At 49.6% G+C, this 16699-nt stretch overlaps 4 protein-coding genes across 4 annotated transcripts; 2 read left to right on the forward strand and 2 right to left on the reverse strand.

Moving 5' to 3' along the window:
* Positions 1-3887: 3887 nt before the first annotated feature.
* Positions 3888-8538, forward strand: B0J16DRAFT_317989 (uncharacterized protein; the record flags this gene model as incomplete). The annotated part of the gene is made up of 4 exons (XM_046125410.1): positions 3888-4078; positions 4130-4232; positions 4294-7119; positions 7171-8538. The coding sequence occupies 4 exons, from the start codon at positions 3888-3890 to the stop codon at positions 8536-8538; spliced, it is 4488 nt and encodes a 1495-aa protein (XP_045984234.1).
* A 1009-nt stretch (positions 8539-9547) lies between these two features.
* Positions 9548-10918, forward strand: B0J16DRAFT_91308 (uncharacterized protein). Its single transcript, XM_046134676.1, has 3 exons — positions 9548-10104; positions 10179-10352; positions 10411-10918. The coding sequence occupies exons 1-3, from the start codon at positions 9889-9891 to the stop codon at positions 10675-10677; spliced, it is 657 nt and encodes a 218-aa protein (XP_045984235.1). The 5' UTR covers positions 9548-9888; the 3' UTR covers positions 10678-10918.
* A 241-nt stretch (positions 10919-11159) lies between these two features.
* On the reverse strand, positions 11160-12694 carry B0J16DRAFT_354648 (peptidase M18; the record flags this gene model as incomplete). Its single annotated transcript, XM_046129385.1, has 2 exons — positions 11160-12586; positions 12637-12694. The coding sequence occupies 2 exons, from the start codon at positions 12692-12694 to the stop codon at positions 11160-11162; spliced, it is 1485 nt and encodes a 494-aa protein (XP_045984236.1).
* Positions 12695-13270: 576 nt separating this feature from the next.
* On the reverse strand, positions 13271-14613 carry B0J16DRAFT_91310 (RTA1 like protein-domain-containing protein). Its single transcript, XM_046134677.1, has 2 exons — positions 14172-14613; positions 13271-14116 (listed from the first exon to the last, which is right to left on the reverse strand). Exons 1-2 carry the CDS (start codon positions 14473-14475, stop codon positions 13530-13532), a joined length of 891 nt encoding a protein of 296 aa, XP_045984237.1. The 5' UTR covers positions 14476-14613; the 3' UTR covers positions 13271-13529.
* Between the last annotated feature and the right edge of the window lie 2086 nt (positions 14614-16699).

A 16699-nucleotide genomic window follows, 5' to 3' on the forward strand; every position in this document is an offset into this window, starting at 1 on the left:
TCTTCCAAGGAACTACCTATGTATTTTTGTACAGCTGCAGCCTGGCATAGGTCGTACAGTATTGTATTCTTAACATACGATACAATTCACCATCTCTCCAACAGCAACAATAGGGGTTTATTGTATATCTAGAAACTCATCTCCATGTTTCGCACTGGAACATGTCTTTTGACGGTGTGTCGTCGAGGTCGTTGATAAGGTGGAGACTCGAGATGGGACTCCAAGATCCCTTGACTTTGCTAACTCTTAGCCCTGTTCCGGTTCACTTGACCCCCGTCGCCGAATCTCTGCTCCCCCTTCATAGATCTTGTTAACTAATCACGGTATCCGTAATACGTCTTCAATTGTCCTTTTCAACCTCTGCCTCTGCAAGAGGCAAACTTGTGATGCCATTGCCTCTCCAGCTTGACAAGGAATGGCACCATGTCCTGCTGAGGTGACGGATGATCCGCGAGCCTTGCAAGGTTGGTCACTCAATGACTGACAGCCCACCATCATCTACCACCACACACATCAGAATGCTGCTGCTCTCCCTCCAGTACAGTATGTATGTACTCTCTACTGTACATGGATGAACCGGGAGGGCCGCCTCTACCCTGCATTTTCAAATGCACTCAGGCATTCACGCTTCGCTGCCGCCTGATCAATGAGCAAATGAATTGACCACGGCAATTGAACTGAACCGTTGGAACTGCGAATCATTGATTGACCACGCAAGAGAACACGATTGTAGTGTGCGCTGGTAGAAACTGGGCCAATCTTGCTTCGATGGAAGCACAAATAGAAGCCCTTGACCATGCTTGCGCGCCCTCAAAGTACCTGGTACCGTAGTGTGTCCTGGCGTCCTCTCTCTCTCTCTTCCCCAACCAGACTAGGGGAGACAGGGATGAGGGGCCCTTTCAAACAACCAGCTCTGTCGCCCTCATCCATTCTTTCTCTCTCTGTCTTTCTCTCAGACTCGACTCGTTATTATGACGGGTGGGACTCGAGCCAATGAAACGGTAGTCGACTTTCCAAGTCTGCTTCTTTGTCGTGCAAGCGTGTCACCTTTGTCTCCAATACTTCCCTCAAGGACTTGGACTCTTGGAGACTTGGCTTTTTCTATTAATTCTCTTAGACTTGACCAGAGATGGACGACGCCTCTTTGTGTCTTGTCTGATCTTCCTTTCAAAACTGACAGGAAAGCTACCCCACTGATTTGCGCTGCATCCTTGGATACATACCAGGTATCGTACAACGCCAGGTTTGTTCGATATCAGGTCGATCCTCAGAAATGAGCCCAGGTCGAGGTTTGGAAATGAAATGAAGTGAATCGCAATTCAACATAAATATGCGCTCTGGATAGTGCTTGATTGACAGTGTTAGCGTCTCTCTTTTTTTTCTTGTTTCTGCTTGTCTTTTCTCTCTGGTCGATCCCCGTTGACGCGCTCTGTCTATTTCCGTTCCTTGCTAGCCGTGCACGGGTTTGACATTCTGATGATGTTCGGTCCCTCTTGTTTCAGCTGTTGCCGAAACCTAGACGCGACTTGACATCCGTACCGTACATAGGCAGTGCTGAGTACAGTATCATTAGATAGATACATATACAGCACAACAATAATGAAGCTGGTCAAGATAAGTTAGGTACCGTACCCGACCCGTCTGTACATACATGAACGGGACAAGAACGATTCGAGTTAGCGGCCGTCCAACGACGGACGGATAGACGCCCAGTAGCTCATGCGGCCACCGCCTCAACTTTGATATCCATGGGCTTGGGCATGGGTATGGCAGCAAGGAGGGGACCTGGGCTGGGAGGGGTCGCCACAGGATAAGGGAAAAAACCTACATGCCACACTGGGCTAAAAGTGCACGAAACAGAGATAGAGAAAACAGAAACACAAACAACCAGACGTTGAAGAATAGAGTACGTAGGTCTACTAGGCTGAGGTGTCAAGATGTGCAGCAGACAGCTGAAGAAGTGGCTGTGTATACAAGGATCAAGCAGATTGATTCATATAGCGGTATGGTTACGTACCTGAAGAGATCAACCTGCGATGAGATGCCATTCAGTGACAGACAGCCCGCTGCTCACTTCACTTCAGGGCCGTACAGCGCAGTAAAAAGTACCAGCTTCAGGGTTCTTTGACGGACGGGAGAGAGAGACAAGACGGTGTACTCTGTACCGTCCACCAGATGAACCAGGCCAATTAAGGGCTAGCCTGCCTCTAGGCTCAGGCCCAGGCGCCCTGCCGACGCTTGTTCATGCCCCGTCCGACTCTTCTTGGCTCTAGTGCGACTCTGCCTTATCCACCATGACCTTGGAAGTTCCAAGGACTTGCTGTCGACGTGGTGAGCTCCTCTCGAATTGACAGAGAAAGAGTGAACAGAATGTTTGAAACAATTGTTGACCGGACGGCAGGGGATCGACTATATAATACAGGGCTTGACGACTTGACTTGGGGTTTAGAGTTTGGACGGTTGAGTTGGTACTGTAACTGGGCTCGTGCCTGGATTTACACTTTTACAGTGCCGGGAGAGAGTCAAGTCGTCACAGGTCCCTTGATGCTGGCCTGGCTGGGTCAATCATCACTCTCAGTCATCCGGTGATGAGAGAGCCCTCTTTAATTGTCCGCCCGTAACACGTTGGCTGTCTCTAATTTCTGTATAGAAAAGAAAGAGTAAGTAGAAAGTAATGAGTTTACTGGAATTATCGATGGCATCATGAAAGATCGAGATCATTAAACCATGGAACATCGTCATTCTCCCTCCTCCCCATCTTGAAATGACTTGCTCTTCCTCCTCAACTCTCCACCAAAAATGTGAATGCTCCAACTCGGCAGTCGCCCTGACCCTTGTGTGTCCCCCCCGACGACCAAGACCCATGTAGTTTGCGCCCACCTTAGCTAGCTCTCTCAGCCTATTACAGCAGATTGCAGAGTGGAGGGTGTCAAAGTATCAGGTACATGGCCAGGGTCAAGAGAACGTAGAGAGGTAGGGTGCCTGCCTTCCCGTCGCCGCCAAAATTCCACAGCCCATTAGACTACACCTTGGAACCCCCAACCCAAGGCGCTTGCGACCTTTTCACCAAAACAACACCAACGTCCGTCCCAGCACCGACCGCCCTGCTCTGGGTTGATGTTCTCTTCTGTCACCTTTTTTCTTCTTTGACGGGAAACATCACCAAGGTGTCTATTTGACGACTAACCCCAGCGACTCTTTTTTCAATTCAACCTTTTTGTTAGTTAATAAGTTTTGTATCCGTCACCATCAGTCACATTCAGTACGCACACGCATGACCGCGAGTCTATCACCCTCCATCATCTCTTCGACCGGTCAGAACCTTACAACGCTTGCCAGTCTCGACGACACCGACCCGACTGTCTGAATCACGACTGCAGCTGGAAGACTTCCACTGTCTTTGTTTCTCGTACCGTGGGCGAACATTCCAAACGGCGAAAATACTATCGACAACCATCGCAACGAATCCTCTTCGCGACATCACAAAGTTGGAATCTTGCCGCACAACGGGCGCCGCGCTCCTCAACAAGACAGACAGCCATACTCAAACTCGGGCACGTTCGGATACGCGCAGCCAATTATTTATTGGTATTTTCAAGTCCTGGCTGCCTCGTAGCACAACGACCGCCTTTTTATGGACCGCCTTGCGTTTTCATAGGCATCTTTGACGCAAGCTCCGCCTCGTTCGTTGACAACAAAGCCTTATTCGGATCTGACTTTGACATCCACCCGCTCGACTACGTTCATTTATCCTAAAGACTTGGTCGACTCCAACAGGCTATAAGCTGTTCGACTTTCGCAACACCTTATTAAACGACAATATATCTTCTTATTAGAGTCAGCAGGTCTTCATTGAACTGGGACGTGTCCCGTTATCTTCAAAGGCCATGGCGGCCAATATGCAGCACATGGCTGGGGCCGGCCAAATGATGCCGCAGCAGCCGATGCGAAAGCCAACCCCCAACCAATTACAACAAATAGTTTACCAGAACTTAGTCCAACACACACAGCCATTTACTGGAGGATGTTGGCAGTCAAATGTAGCAATCTCAGATCGCATGGGGAAAACCATGAACCTGTATGCCCCACCAAAAACCACCTTTATTTAGAGCTTCGCTAACCGTCACAGGATCACCAACATCTCTCTTGCAATGAACGGAGGCGATTATATGAAAGGTGCAGAGTGGGGTTGTAACTTTGAACGTGAAGCCTTTCACAAGTCCCCAACAAAGGTATGTGGAACTTCGGGATCCTTGACTATCCTCCATGCACGATATACTGACAGTCCTTTAGGAAGCCTACGATCAAGAGATGGGCCAAAAGATCATGGAGTTCTTTAAACGGCGGCAGGCTAACGAGCCCAACCTCCAGAATAACATTAACGCAAGCGCACAGGCACAGGCTCAAGCCCAAGCCCAAGCGATGATGAGCATGCAAATGGGACGTGGTATGGGTCCCCAGCAAGGATTCCAGCCCATGCAACATCCAATGCAAGGCGTTCAAATGGGCCAAGGACAGCAGCAGATGCCTATGAATGCGGGCATGAATATGGGTATGGGTATGGCAAACCAAGCTGGCCGTGGTATGGGCCCAGGCCAGCAGATGGTCGGAATGCCCGCGGGACAAAATCGCCCTCAACAAGGACAGTTCCCCCAAGATATGGCCCGACTTTCGCAGCAAGACAAGCTCAAGGTTACAGAGCTTGCTACAAAGATGTTCAACACTGCCTCGGAACAACAAAAGAACAACACGCGCTTGCAGCTGCAATCTAGAATCTCTCCTGCACAGCTGCAGGAAATGACCAACCAGGGCAAGGATCCCCTGATGTGGTTCTACCAGAACCAAGCGTTCCAGGTTCTCAAGGCCAACATGAACAGGATACAACAGCAGCAACAGCAACAGCAGGGTCAGCCACAACAAGGGATGGCACAGAATGGCAATAATAACCAGGCCCCAATGATGCAGCAGCAAGCAAGCCAGCAGTCTCTCCGCCAACAGCAGGCTCAACTTCAGCAACAGCAGCAACAAGGGCAGCAACAAGGGCAGCAGCACGGCATGGCGAATAATAATCAAGGCAACAACGAGTTCACGTCTTTCACGCCCAATATGGAAAGCATCAAGGACCAGCAAATGAGCGGTCTTATGGCTCAACAAGCTGGGCAAATTGTAGTACCTGCCAACCCAGTACAGAACCGAAACCCAACGCCACAGCCGACTGGACAGAATGGAGCGAATCAACCAGGCCCAAACCAAGGTCCCCGACCACCCCAGCAACAAGGGCAGCAGCAACAGCCGCACCAAAACATGAACCTTCAGCAAATGAAGATGAATCAAGCTGCACAACAGTCCCAAGCACAACTTCAGGCCCAGCAGATGAAGCAGATGCAAAATCAAACAGGCATGGGAGGCAACATGCAGCCTTCTCAAAGCCCCGGCATGAACACGCTCAACACGCCGGTTTCTCGGCCAGGGAACATGAACCAGGCTGCAGGTCAGGGCGGGGTACAATTTGGAGACCAGCGTTTCAATCAAGGAGCGCAGCGACCTAATAACCAGACGTTCCAGAATATGCTTGCAAGTCTTCCCCAGGAGCAACGTGCAATGGTCAGCGGGCTGACCCCAGACAAGCTGAATGAAGTCATGCAGCGCTGGCAAAGCAAGCGTCAGGAGCAGATCAGCCAGAATGGTGGACAAAACACACCTGTGCAAATGCCTAATCGCCCTCCCAGCCAGATGGCCCAAATGAACCCTAACATGGGTGGCCAAGTGCCAGTCGGTATGCAACAGCCACAGGGAGGTTTGCCAATGAATGGCAACCAGCAACAAGGGCAAATGCCTCGCTTCAATCAGAACCAGCAATTAGCCATGATGGATTCCATGGACCTCCCACCTCAAGTTGCCACCCAGCTCCAAGGCCAGATTCCTCCTGAGATCAAGAAATGGGGACCGCTCAAGCTCTGGCTCCAGCAGAACAACAATACCCAGCATATGCGGAATCAGTTGGCAGCGATCCAGCAGAAGCAGTTCCAACTTATCCTTCAACGGCGTATGATGCCACAACAACAGCCGCAGCAACCACAAGGGCAGCAACCAGGACCACAGTTTTCGCCTCAGCAGCAACCCCAGCAGCCTCAGCAGCCGCAACAACTCGGCCCAAATGCTGCTAATCCAGGCATGCAGGCTGCAACTGGACATGGTCCCCCTCCTATGCAGGGAGCTCGGCCACAGATGCAGGGAAACTTTCCGCCTCATGTTCTCCAGGCTACTGCTCACGAGATGGCGCAGGTCAGAGCCCAAAAGCCTCAGCTGCAAAATGCTTCCGATGACCAGTTGCGTGCCATAGTAATTCAGATGAAGAAGCATACCTGGCTGCAGCAGCAACAAAGAATGCAGCAGGCACAGGCACAGGCTCATGTGGCCCGTAACCAGAACCTGGGTCAGCAAGGACCGAACCAAATAGGCGTACCACAAGCCCCGATGCAGCTCCAGCAACCGCCTCAGCCAAACCAGACGCCTCAGACTCAGAATGTCCCAACACCAAATGCGATGGGCCAGAATGCTACTCCTCAACAACCGGGCCAGAAACAACCGACCGTTACTCCCGAGCAGACAAGAAATGCCAGACCTCAACCTGCGAATAACCGTGCTCAACCTCCCAACCCATCTCCCGCAGCCGCACCGAAGAATCTCAAGCGCCCAAGCAGCGACGACAGTATAGATGTGCCCGAACCCACAAAGCAAATACCTGCGAGACCTGCATCGCAGCCTAATCAACAGCAGCAGCCCCAAGGCCCAAGGCCGATAAACCCCCAGGATCTTGCTTCGCTGCCCCCTGAGCAGCGAGCTCAAATACTAAGAGTGCAGATGAGCAAGGCTGGTACATTACCACCACAGGCCGGCAACGAGACCATGGCACGCCTCAAGGCGCTTGGACAGGAGGAACAACGGAAGTCGATACAGGAGGTCATGAACGATATCCCCATGACTCAAGAGGAGCACAACGAGATGGCCGCTAAGCTCACCAAGATCGTGGTGGATATGACCAAGATTGGCCGTGGCTTGACGAAGTGGTACAACATCACCCGCGATGACGCACGCGCAAAGATGTTCTTCCGTATGGTAAGTTTATATCCAGGCCTTGATTAACCAGCACGTACTGACTTGACTCAGCGATGGAGAATTCTAAAACAATTTGCCGATGGAGAAAAGATGTCTGTTCTCAAGAACGGATTCTCGATTGATTCCGCCGAGATCGACAACGCCCGAGCCATGCTTGAGACTATGGCCAAGGACATAGCTCACAGTATGTATAATAGAGCCAAGCAGCAAAGCACACCGCAACAACAGAACGCACAGCCTGCTCAGCCAGCGTTCCAGCAACCGCTGAACCAACCTCGGCAACAGCCAGTTCAAGGGCAACCAGGACAGGCTGCTTCTGTGGCCGAAACTGCTCGCAGGAACTCAGGAGTTACGGGTCCTGCTTCCAAGGGAGGCAACAAGGGCTCGCATGCACCGGCAGCTCCTACGAGCTCCCAGCCGCCCTTCCAGTTTGGCGGCACGCCTCCTCCTCAAGGAATCCCAAGCTACCCTGGCGAGCCCAAATCGATCGATCTTCGTATGCCACCATCCCGCAAGAAGTCGAAGCCCAACGGCGCACCACAGGGTACTACTCCTTCGCCCAAAGCTGGAACCAAGGCGTCTCCTGATGTCCGAAGACCCTCCGAAACCCAACTTCCCTCCAGGCCAGTCCTCACTTGCAAGGAACCTGAATGCGAGTTTTCGACAACCGGCTACAGCACCGAGCAAGCTCTTCAGCAGCATATTCTCGAGGAGCACACCAAGCCACGGGAGGATCCTATGAAATTTGTTTCAGAGAACTTGGCTCTGGCCTTGGGACTTGAGCCCGATGGTTCAGTCAAGAAAGCTGAGGCTGCTTTGATGAGCGTTACCAACTCTAAGCAAGGGCAGACGCCTATCACCATGGCTGCTACTCCAGTATCCACTGATGGCAACATGAAGCGATCGGCCAGCAGCATGGGCAAACCTCAAGACAGCAAAGCTGGTATTAAGGCTGGAGCGACCCCCAAACAGGCTGATGCCAAGGTTGCTGACAGTGTTGCTACTGATCCATGGGCCAACGTCAATCTCGACCCTGAAATGCTCGTTAGCAACCTCGGAGTCGAGCGCGGATATGGAGTCTACGAAAATCCCTTCTATGACTACAACGCTCTCAGCTATCTGACACCCAGGGACACACCCGAGTCTGCCAAGGATGGTGGCAGCAGCGAGCCCAACAGTGATATTCCCGAAGGCGCAAGTCTCGAAGTCAATTTTGACTGGCACAACGTGGATACTGATCTATTGCTCAACATGGGTAACACTAATGGTGGTGGTGTCAACGACATGCTAGCTGCAGATGCCGCATTGCTATTCGATCAGTCATCACTACAAGAACCGGACTGGGATGATGTCAAGATAGACTTCTCGAAACCCTTCCAATTTGATAGTAGCCAGCATTACTACATGGCTACTTCATAATTTTCAGGCCGTTGAACGGCATTGGATAACAGCGAACAAGCAAAGCCAGTGCTTTGAGAACACAACCGGGCTATTAATTGGAATGCCCTGCCAAGCCTGAGACATAACTCAAGCAACGGCACATTTTCATTATTTTATTATCTCGTCAAACTTCTTCTTTAGAAGTCGCAACTTACATTTTTTCTTCGTTTTGGAAAGTACTTATAGGAGGCGTGGGACAAACAATCGGCAGTAAAAGGTGGAAGGGGTTGAAAACATCATGGCAGGCGCTTTGTTCTAAACCAAGGATGGCAGTCAGGAGGCGATTCGGCAGAAGGTGTACGGGAGTTCTGTTCCATGGAAGGAGGCAATGTTTGTAATGCATTATGGCTTGTTTGATGATAGTTTTGAGGCGCGTTGAGGGTTTAGTCCAGTTAACTTTGTCCTGCATTACCGGTCGGAGTTCCTGAGCTCCATAGACATGGACTCAGAGCAAATGATACCCAGCATTTTGCTATATCTCAGTTACTCAACGCCATGTGATGTGCTTCAAAATATCTGCAATGGACATTAACTTAAAACGGCGGCCGACTTCCCGTTCCTGCATCCGGGCCGTGACGGGAAATTCAGCCCCACAAGGCACGCGCCTCCCCGAGTACTAAATCGCTTGCGGTTAGATCAGAGACCCTCCGACACGGGCACGCGATTGTCTGCATCTGGTGACAGGCCGGAGAAGATTACATAAAGTGCACTAGTCCTGAAACGGGAATTAGTAAATAGAAATGGGCGAGGTTGGCTGGGGTCGACGACAAGGATATAGAGCGCGACCGTGTAGGTAAAGAGGTTCGCGGGTTAGGGTTATGGACGTGACGGGTGAAGGGCGTATTAATTGGCGTCGCTTTAGAGGAGGGGTGTCTTGCTGGTCATGATGAGAAGAATGGCGTTGAAGACAGCAGAAGAAATTGATGATTGATGATATGGAAGAATATAATCGTGAAATAGTGCGTTTCGAATTGTTTATAGATTTCCTCTTTCTCATATTTATATTATTTGTTGTCGTGTCTGGTTGACCAGGAAGGTCGCCCATCTACTAAGATGGTCCTCTCCAATCATCTGGAAAACGCCAACATCCAAAATCTACTCCCCCACCTTATCTTATCGCCCGCGTCCCTTTAGACAAAACCACCACTTTACTTTCCCATCCAACGTTTCCTGTTCCCACTAACACGCTATACTTCAACACGCAACGGCAACAACGCCTTCCTTCCAAAGACGCGCACTTTTGTTCATGTCTTTTTGAGTTTAATTATCTAATCCTTCTTATATCGGAAACCGTTCTCGCTACGCTTATATAACCGACACAAAAAGGCAATGGAGCCTTCGACGACATCATCATCTACTTCCTCACCTGCAAAGCGACGCGCGCTTGCTCCATTGGATGCCAACGCGCTTGGTACACCGAAGAACTTGTTCAAGCCTACGTTGGGTCACAGTCCTGTCAAGATGGCTATTGAGGGCAGGAAGAGGCTGCTCGATATCGAGGGTAGCGCGCCGGCGGCCAAGAAGGCGTGTCTGGGACGTGATGAGGTATGTGATTCTATACTACAACACAAAGCTATCATGGGATGTAAAGGAATATCTTGCTGACTTCAATTGTGCAGGACGCGTCTGAGAGAAGTGCCAGTCCTGACGTGAGCTCCGTCTTCGACACGTCCGCCAACGACGCATCATGGGCTACCACCACAGACGACCATGATACTGCTGCTGCAGCTCCCACAACGACAGAACAAACCACACCTCAACGTACAACACTAACACGCCAGCAAATAAGACAAGTGAGTCCTTATCCAACCCTTCCGACTTACATGAACTGCCTGCTAACAAACGAAACAGAGAGCAGAAACCCTTCGTCTTCGCCTATCGCTCGCCAACTACAAAGTCCGCACAGGCCAAACGACCGTGCCCCTCTCCGAACTCCAACAACGACCGATGCCCCGCGAATCCCCGCGCATCGTCCGCGTGCAGAGTCCCGAAGAAACCCCTGCTATGCCTGATACCCAAGAGGAAGTTGAAGCGGTTGAGACAAGAAGTCGACGAGACTCGATAGACTCCCAGCAGACGGAGATTATGCCTTCAGAGGATGAGGACCAATTTAATTAAGATCCAAAGATACCAAAAAAGGGAGGGATGGGATGGTGTTGAGGAGTTCTTTTTATGGCATTCGTATTTCATGGGCGGAGCGTGTGGATCGAGCGAGGATACAAAGCACCGGGAGGTTTTGCTAGGAAGGCAATGTTTGTTCACGATCATGGACGGTAGTGAGGCATCACGATGTTCTCTTCTGGATATGAATTACCAGAGATATCCCACGGCGTTATAATGGAGTTACAAAGGCATCAAGATCGGGTTTGGCAATGTCTGGATATGTCTATCTATGTCGATTGCATATATGGTTATATTTGATGATAGATCAGCTGAACTCATTGACTTGTATATTCAAGACACACATGTAAGACTACTTATGTATAGTACTATGTTCAACTCATGGGCGTTATATGTCGCCTGACGTTTCATTCATCCACGCTCAACTCCAACTGACATCATGCGTCATCATCAGAACTCCACTTCTAAAAGCTTAAAGCTTAATCAATGAGGATCTTGGGCTCCAAAGATCCATACTTCTCAAAGAACTCCTTAAATAGTCGGATACCGTAACCGACATCTGCAGTACCTCCCGTCTCACGAATGCTGTGCATGCTGAGCTGCGGGTTACCGAGATCCAGGGTTCGCATACCCAGAGCAGCAGCGAGACCAGGGCCAATTGTGCTACCGCAGGGCGAGTCGTTACGAACAACAAACAGCTGAAGGGGAACGCCAGCTGTACGAGCGCACTCCTCGATAAGAACAATTCCTGGCGAGTTGGTGGCATATCGCTGATTGGCGTTAATCTTGACAACGGTACCACCGTTCATGGCTGGCTGATGCGACGACTCGTATTTGCCAGCGTAGTTAGGGTGCACAGAGTGGGCCATATCGGCGGATACGAGGAATGATCGTGATAGAGTCTGTTCGTATGCTGTAGCCTCCTCGCCCTCGTGGTGAACAGCCTCGTAGCTGCCCTCACTAGAGGCATCCCTGTTTCCTGGGAGGACTGACAGACGGCGGATAACGGATGGCAGCAGGTTAGAGTTAGCACCCTGAGCGGATGTAGAGCCAATCTCTTCATGATCAAAGCAGACAGTCAAGCGAATAGTGCTGTCATCCTCAAGCGAAGACTCATCCTTGACAGACTCGATGAGTCCCTCTACTGAGCAGTACGTCATGCCAAGGTTGTCAAGACGGGGAGAGAAAATGAACTCGTCGGCAAGACCACCAATGCATGACTTTTGAGTGTCATATAGCACAAGCTCAAAGTCTACAATTGCGGAGACCTCAACTCCTGCCTCAGATGCGATAACATCGAGGACCTGGGGGTGGTGTCGCTCGGTAATAACCTTCAGAGGCTTGAAATCCTCGTTATCCTCACCCTCGTCCTTCTTCTCCTCAGGCTTCTCTTCCTTAGCACCCTTGTTCAGCTCAGCTGCAACAAGTCCGGCAATGGGGAAAAGCTCAGTTTCCTTATTGGGGTCGAAGTTGGTCTGTCGGTGGAGGTGGATGGCGAGTGTAGGAATTCGGACCAGAGGCTTATCGACCTTGACAAGCTTCTGTACAAAGTTGTCACCCTCCTTGACCAAGACACGACCAGCGATACTCAAGTCACGATCGAACCATGAGGTCCAGATACCACCACCATATGTCTCGACACCAATCTGGAGGAAGCCAACGTTGGTCTTCTTGGAAACAGGCTTCAATCGAAGGCAGGGAGAATCGGTATGGGCGCCAACGATGGCGACAGGGTTACCGGGACGCCACTTTCGGCCGATGGTGAAGGCGACGATAGTGGATGCATTGCGAGTAAGGTAGTATTTGCCGCCAGGTCGAAGGGTTGAAGCCCAAGAGTCGCGCTCACGGATGAGCTTGAAGCCAGCCTTCTCGAAGCGGGCGGAAGCTGACTGGACGGCGTGATAGGCTGCAATCTATTAGTGAGAATTTCGACGAGATAAGACAAGAAAGTCTAACGAGTTGGCGACGCATTGACAAAGTCAACAAAGTCGAGAGCTTCCTGAGGAGGTGCCATGATGGGCAAAGAAGTGGAGAACTTGTATGCAAATGGAGGCGGGGTAGTTGTAATTGCGGATCTGGTTGTTGATATACGTCGTGAAGAAAGGCGAAAGAAAGCGAGCATCTGGTGAAGAGATGATGAAGAGTAGAGGAAGCGGTGGGAGTTTAAACTAAGGTTGGAGATGGAAGACGTCGTTAGGAAACCGGGTCATGTGGTTGGTCCGTCACTGCGGGAAGCTGCATCCAAACGTGCCGTACCTGCCACTGAGCGGGGCTTATCTTATCGGAGCTTGGAGCTTCCTAATGCGGAAGTACATCATGGGCCATGAGCATGAGGAAAGAACAACCAAAGTTGTGATACATTCGCAAGGGAATAATGATATTAATACTCTGAGTTGGTCTGGGGCAAGTCAGCTAAGAAAAACATTCAAAGGCTTACTTAAAACATGTGACATCATATTAGCTGTCAATTGTCATAAAAGCAACCACTTTGAAGGGCAATTAACTTATTCCACCGAATGATAGAATGATAACTGTCTGCACGCATTGAATGGGATTGCACTTTTCATATAAAGTCTGAAGTATTTTAATTGTCCTTCTCGCATAAAATATCTGTTCCATACTAATTCTATTCTGTCAACATACAAAGCTCAATGGCGGGTTTGTATCGCCAGAGCTGTAAGGTATCAAGTTCTATCCGTCCGAAATACAAAGCTAATAAACACAAGCCAGTCGTCATATCGCTGCACAAAGGAAAATTCCTCGCTAAACAATAACCAAGTTCATATCCATGATAGTAAAGAAAGATTTTAGGTCAAGAGCGTGGGCTCTTGAGAAGTAGCAACGAATGCTTAGTTGTCTGAGCCGGAAGTGACACCCTTCTCAACCTGGGAGACAGAGTTGGTAACCTCGCTCTTGTTAAAGACGAGACCAGGGTGCCCAAAGCAGAGAGCGACGGCAGCAAGGACAATGACAGCACCCTCAAGGATGATGAAGGGAATCTCATGCTTGATCAGATCACCATCGTAACCCTCACGGAGCTCAGCAACACGGTAGATGCATCGAGTAAGGATAAGGATGATGGAAGCAGAGAGACCAAGGAAGAAAGCAATCATGCGCCAGTTGAAAGACTGAGCCTGGCCAGATCTCCAGTATCGGATCATGTAGTCGGAGAAAGCGGCGATGAAGGCAACGAGGACGACAACCTGGAGGACAAGACCAGCCATGGAGACATCAACGCCAACCTGGCTGTCGGACTCAGTGGACATAGCACCGCCGGCGGCTTGGAGGATAAGGCAGACGATATCGAAGGGGATGAAGATCCAGATGAAGAGTTGAGGCTTGAAGCGGGAGAGTTCGGGAGAGAAGTAGTTGATTGCCTTGGAGAGGGTGACATAGATCGAGGCAGTATAAAAGACGGGAGCGATCGTGAGACAGACTAAAGACAAGGCTGTTAGTGTATGATGATAGAATATAGAAGAGCTGAGACTTACCAATTTGGATCATGAAAGCGTTGAAAGAGAAAGGGTTGTAGTACATCATGATACGACCAACATAGCCAATAACCTCAGATATGCAGCCCAGAAGCATACCAGTCATGAAACCCCAGCTCTTCCATCGAAAACCGAGATAGACGTGTACAAAGCCGATGAGAGAAAAGAGAACGACAAAGACAATGTTGGCGGCGAGAGAAGGTCGATAGCCGTACAGACTGTAGTCGATAGGGCAGGTGTCGAGATTGCAGGGAGAGTCAGGGCCAAAGGCGTCCTCGGGGCTGATGGACATGTTGTAAGGCATTTTTATCTAGTGATAGAATGTAAAGCGAATGGTTTGTATGTTCAACGATAGAAGTAAGCTTAATATGGAAGCTCTGTTGAAGGTGAGAGTAGATGATTGTTGTAGTTGAAGTGTGATGATGATAAAAACACTTCTTGGCCGGGGAATCCGGCCATTAATATAGACATGATGAAAACACTATAAAAACACAGAATATTGTTTCTAACAGTAACACAGTTCGCACTCGGACTTGTGTATGCAACAGCCCTGTTAGATTGAGGCTCATTGCAGCTAAGCTAAGCTGAGCTATCGCACTCGCACTTTAGCGCGCGGACGTGTCGCTCAGCGAGAGACGATAGGCGAGACCCAATTGGAACAAGCAAAGATCATCATGAATCAGAAGTGTCAGCCTCCATTACGGGGCGGTGTCAGCATTCAGAGGCTAGGAATGCGAAGCCGCTACGCTAGTGGAGGATCGACGGGTATGCTTCTTCTGTTTCAAGCCTGTCAGCATTTGGTTTATTCTGACGAACAGTCTAGCTGTGTATTGAGTACTTTTGGTAATAATCCTCATTCATCTGACTCTTAGTGTTGGTAGTCAAATTGAAAATATAGAGCTGATTCTGTCTATACTGGGCATGGATAATAAAACCCTGCTGCTGAGATAAAGATAGCGGTAGATCAGATAAAATGTAACGCTAAGAAATGCGAGAAGCGAGTCCGAAGCAACGGGTCATCTACAATCCAACCAATCACCATCGACCTAGCTTCCCAAAGGATGCATAGCCTCATAGGGCTCCCATGCCAAGGTACCTAGCTAATAATTCAGCTACGCGTCATTGCCAGAATATTCAACCTTGGTTTATTTCCGTCGATATAGCTAACTCTTTATCATACAAGCTTAATTGTTTGTCAAGACATCACCAAGTTGGCTTGCGTCATCTTGAACCTCAATAGTAAGAGTATTATCAGAGCTACTGTAATTTAGACTTTAGGCATTTTTTAGGTCTTTGGTGAGACGCATGATAATCACCCCGACTCTAACAAATGATAGTACCCGTAGATATAGGCACATCCACAGTGGTTTGTCTCCAAGCCATAGAGACTATCTAATTGTACCTTCACGTTTCACAACAAGCGGTGGAGGTTTTCCAGTAACATGTATGGACCAACAATCTTACACTCGCCCATCCGCTTAGATATTCAAGCCAATCTAAACGCAATCCACCAAAGCTATTATCTTACCATCCATTCCAGGCGAATCCATCCTCATCCTTTCACACGTGTACGCGTAACTGCCCTATCCCTGAGCCCCAAGGTGTCACCCTGCAACGGCCGCAAAAGCAAACTCATCTTCCACGAGCTGTCAGATTCTTACTGTAAGAGCTATGGCACTAGTGAGTGGAGGTGAAACCGGCCCGTGTGAATAGTTAGTTCTCTCTTGTGGAATTAAAGTGGTTATACAAGACAAAGCCTTTTTAGTCCGACTCCTTGTCCGTGTCAGCGAGTCGGCGGTTGTCATGTTCCCGATCCGAATGCGAAGTCAGCATAGCCTCCCGTTCCTGTCTTTGGTCCGTCTGTCCATATTAATGATAGATAATGATTCACCATCAGGAGCTACTAGACTAGGGGGTATCTCAATCGACTACTTTCGATTATTCATAAGGATGTATACAAATACACGCTTTAACCCTGACAAGTAATATATTTTGTGTCTCCTTCGAACCGACCACTAGGCATAACCCTCACTTGGACGGTAACGAATGCCAACCGCTGGCGTGCCTGTTCACAGTCATCCCTATAAGGCTCAGGGCGCCAGAATAAAGTAGCCTAGATGCTGATCTAAACCAGCATAAGGTGACTACGTTTTTTCGACCCTTATGTTCTCGGTGGCCAATTCTTCTGACACCCTGACACCCGAGTCCTGACTCAGCTTCCTCCCATCTCAGTACTAATCTACCAACTACCTAGGTACCTTGATCGAATCGACCTCCTCGAAAGTATTGACATTCATTTCGATCTCTATCAAGCCTCTTCCCCCGCATCGAGCTCGCCTCTCAAACTCCCACCAGTCGATCACACGACCATAGGTACAAAATATCAACGGCAACCAGACAAAAGTCCCTTTGTTGGCCACTTACAACCACCGGTTAGACATGACCAATCCTCGGTCCGATCTTCAATAACTCATGGTGGCTTCAAGCCTTCCGCGATGGAAATACTTTGACTTCTTCTAGCTGTATTC

The sequence above is a fragment of the Fusarium flagelliforme genome (genome assembly GCF_020744385.1).
Source record: "Fusarium flagelliforme strain FIESC 12 MPI-CAGE-AA-0113 chromosome Unknown B0J16scaffold_3, whole genome shotgun sequence".
Classification (NCBI taxonomy): Eukaryota; Fungi; Ascomycota; class Sordariomycetes; order Hypocreales; family Nectriaceae; genus Fusarium; species Fusarium flagelliforme.